General features: G+C 37.4%; 1 protein-coding gene across 1 annotated transcript; it reads left to right on the top strand.

Annotated features, from left to right (window-relative positions):
• Positions 1-206: 206 nt before the first annotated feature.
• On the top strand, positions 207-2,002 carry LOC136233800 (mitogen-activated protein kinase kinase kinase 18-like). The gene has a single exon (XM_066023488.1). It carries the CDS (start codon positions 383-385, stop codon positions 2,000-2,002), a length of 1,620 nt encoding a protein of 539 aa, XP_065879560.1. The 5' UTR covers positions 207-382.
• Positions 2,003-2,244: the final 242 nt, after the last annotated feature.

The following is a 2,244-nucleotide window of genomic DNA, read 5'->3' on the forward strand; positions in this document are numbered from 1 at the left end:
GTTCAAATTAAAAAAAGTGTTTCATATTAATTAAAATTAAAGAATTAACTAGTGAAATAAATAATCCCATCATGTTAAAGCAACCGCCCCAATCATACAAACGAAACTTTTAAGCCAGCCCTCTTTCGCCACCTGTAACCCTCTCCTTAAGAGAGAGAAACTCAACGGCCGCCGTCCATTCTCTCTCTCTCCCTCTTTAAATTAAAAAGCGCCAAACGCCAAACAGATCACAACCAACCATAACACTTCAATTCTCTGCTGCTTATATACACTTTATATCCATATACCTATATAAACATATATATATACCCTTCTTCTTCTTCTCCAACAGACCAAAATCCCCATTAAAGTTCCAATCTTGAATCCTTTCTAATCCCCCAAAATGGACTGGACTAGAGGCGAAATCATCGGCCGTGGATCCACAGCCACCGTCTGTGTAGCTAATTTCAAGAACTCCGATCATACTTTGGCGGTTAAATCAGCCGAGCTTCGTCAATCGGAGCTGTTACAGAAGGAACAGAAGCTTCTCTCTAATTTGAATTTCCCCCAAATTGTAGGTTACAAAGGGCACGAGATTACAGAAGAAAACGGGAAGTTTTTTTACAACATTTTCATGGAATACGCAGGCGGAGGGACTCTAATTGATGAAATTCGCCGGCGAGGAGGGGTAATTGAGGAATCCATGATAAGATCATACACGAGAGATATCTTAATCGGATTAGAATATCTTCATTGTAATGAAATTGTGCATTGTGATATTAAGAGTCAGAACATTTTGATCACGGATCAAGGTGCGAAGATTGCTGATTTAGGTTGTGCAAAGAAGGTGTTTGATGAAATTTCTGAGAGAAATTCAATCGCGGGGACACCGGTTTACATGGCGCCGGAGGTTGCGCGGGGAGAGTACCAAGGGTTTGCTTCTGATTTATGGTCACTTGGGTGTACAATTATTGAAATGGCCACCGGAGAAACTCCATGGAAGAATGTTGCAGATGCTGTTTCTGCAATTTATCAAATTGGGTTTTCTGAGAAAGTCCCTGAAATTCCAGTGTTCATGTCTAGCCAAGGTAAAGATTTTCTCGCCAAGTGTTTGATAAAAAACCCCAATGAAAGATGGTCTGCTAGTGAACTTCTAAACCATGTTTTTATCACAGAGGAGTTTCCAATTTCACCCAATTTCAATTTGGGAACCCCTAAAAGTGTGTTGGAACAAAGAATTTGGGATTCAGAGCTGAAATTTGATCATAAAACTTCATCTGAAACTCCATTAAAAAGGGTTCTTAAATTGGCTCAATGTGTGAACCATGAGTCTAATTGGGGGTTTGATGGCTGTCCAATTTCACCCAATTTCAATTTGGGAACTCCTAAAAGTGTGTTAGAGCAAAGAATTTGGGATTCAAATCATGAAATTGAGCTGAATTTTGATCATAAAACTTCATCTTCTTCTTGTTCATATGAATCTCCATTAAAAAGGGTTCTTAAATTGGCTCAATGTGTGAGCCATGAGTCTAATTGGGGTTTTGATGGCTCTTGGATCACAGTAAGAGCCAGAGCCAGAGCCAGAGCCAGAGACAGAGCCAGAGATAGAGCCATAGATAGCCCTAAAGAAGTGGCTCTTAAGGGTGAAGATTTAGGGATTTGGGTTAGTGGGGAATTTGATTTTAATTATGTTTGTAATCAAGATTTAATTGGTGGGATTTGCAGAATCAACACTATGATTAGTGGTGGATGTAAAGATGTTGATACTTTGCTTAAAGTATTATTGGTGCTTTGTGTGTTTGTAAGAAAGTATTTGTTTATGAGTTGTAAATTTGAGATGGGAATAATAAAAGATTATTTTTTTAGCATTGAAGTTGTTGTTGTTTGGTTTTTGTTGGTAATTTTGGGATATTTGAAAAGATTGAACTTCAAACTAGAATGCGGGATGACACGATTTACGGAGACAATTCGATTGATACGATATGCTTGTTACTTCCTCTGTTTTGGAATACTTGGCATTTAGAGAGATTAAGGTTTGTGATTAATGATGGAATATTAACTTTGTTACCCTCATTAGTTACTCCACTGAAAGAATTAGGAGAATAAAATGTAAAGGGCATAAAAGGCAATTTACATATATAAAGCAATTAATGTATCGAGAATGTTGCAAAACGTCAACTAATTTAAAACTAATTGGAAACTAAAAATCTATCAACGCCAACTAATTCGATTTACGGAGATAATTCGATTGATACGACATGATTA

The sequence above is a fragment of the Euphorbia lathyris genome, chromosome 6 (assembly GCF_963576675.1).
Source record: "Euphorbia lathyris chromosome 6, ddEupLath1.1, whole genome shotgun sequence".
Taxonomy (NCBI): domain Eukaryota; kingdom Viridiplantae; phylum Streptophyta; class Magnoliopsida; order Malpighiales; family Euphorbiaceae; genus Euphorbia; species Euphorbia lathyris.

Excerpts from the sequence above, each read along its gene's own strand:
- LOC136233800 (XM_066023488.1), top strand. The coding sequence starts at position 383 with ATGGACTGGACTAGAGGCGAAATCATCGGCCGTGGATCCACAGCCACC.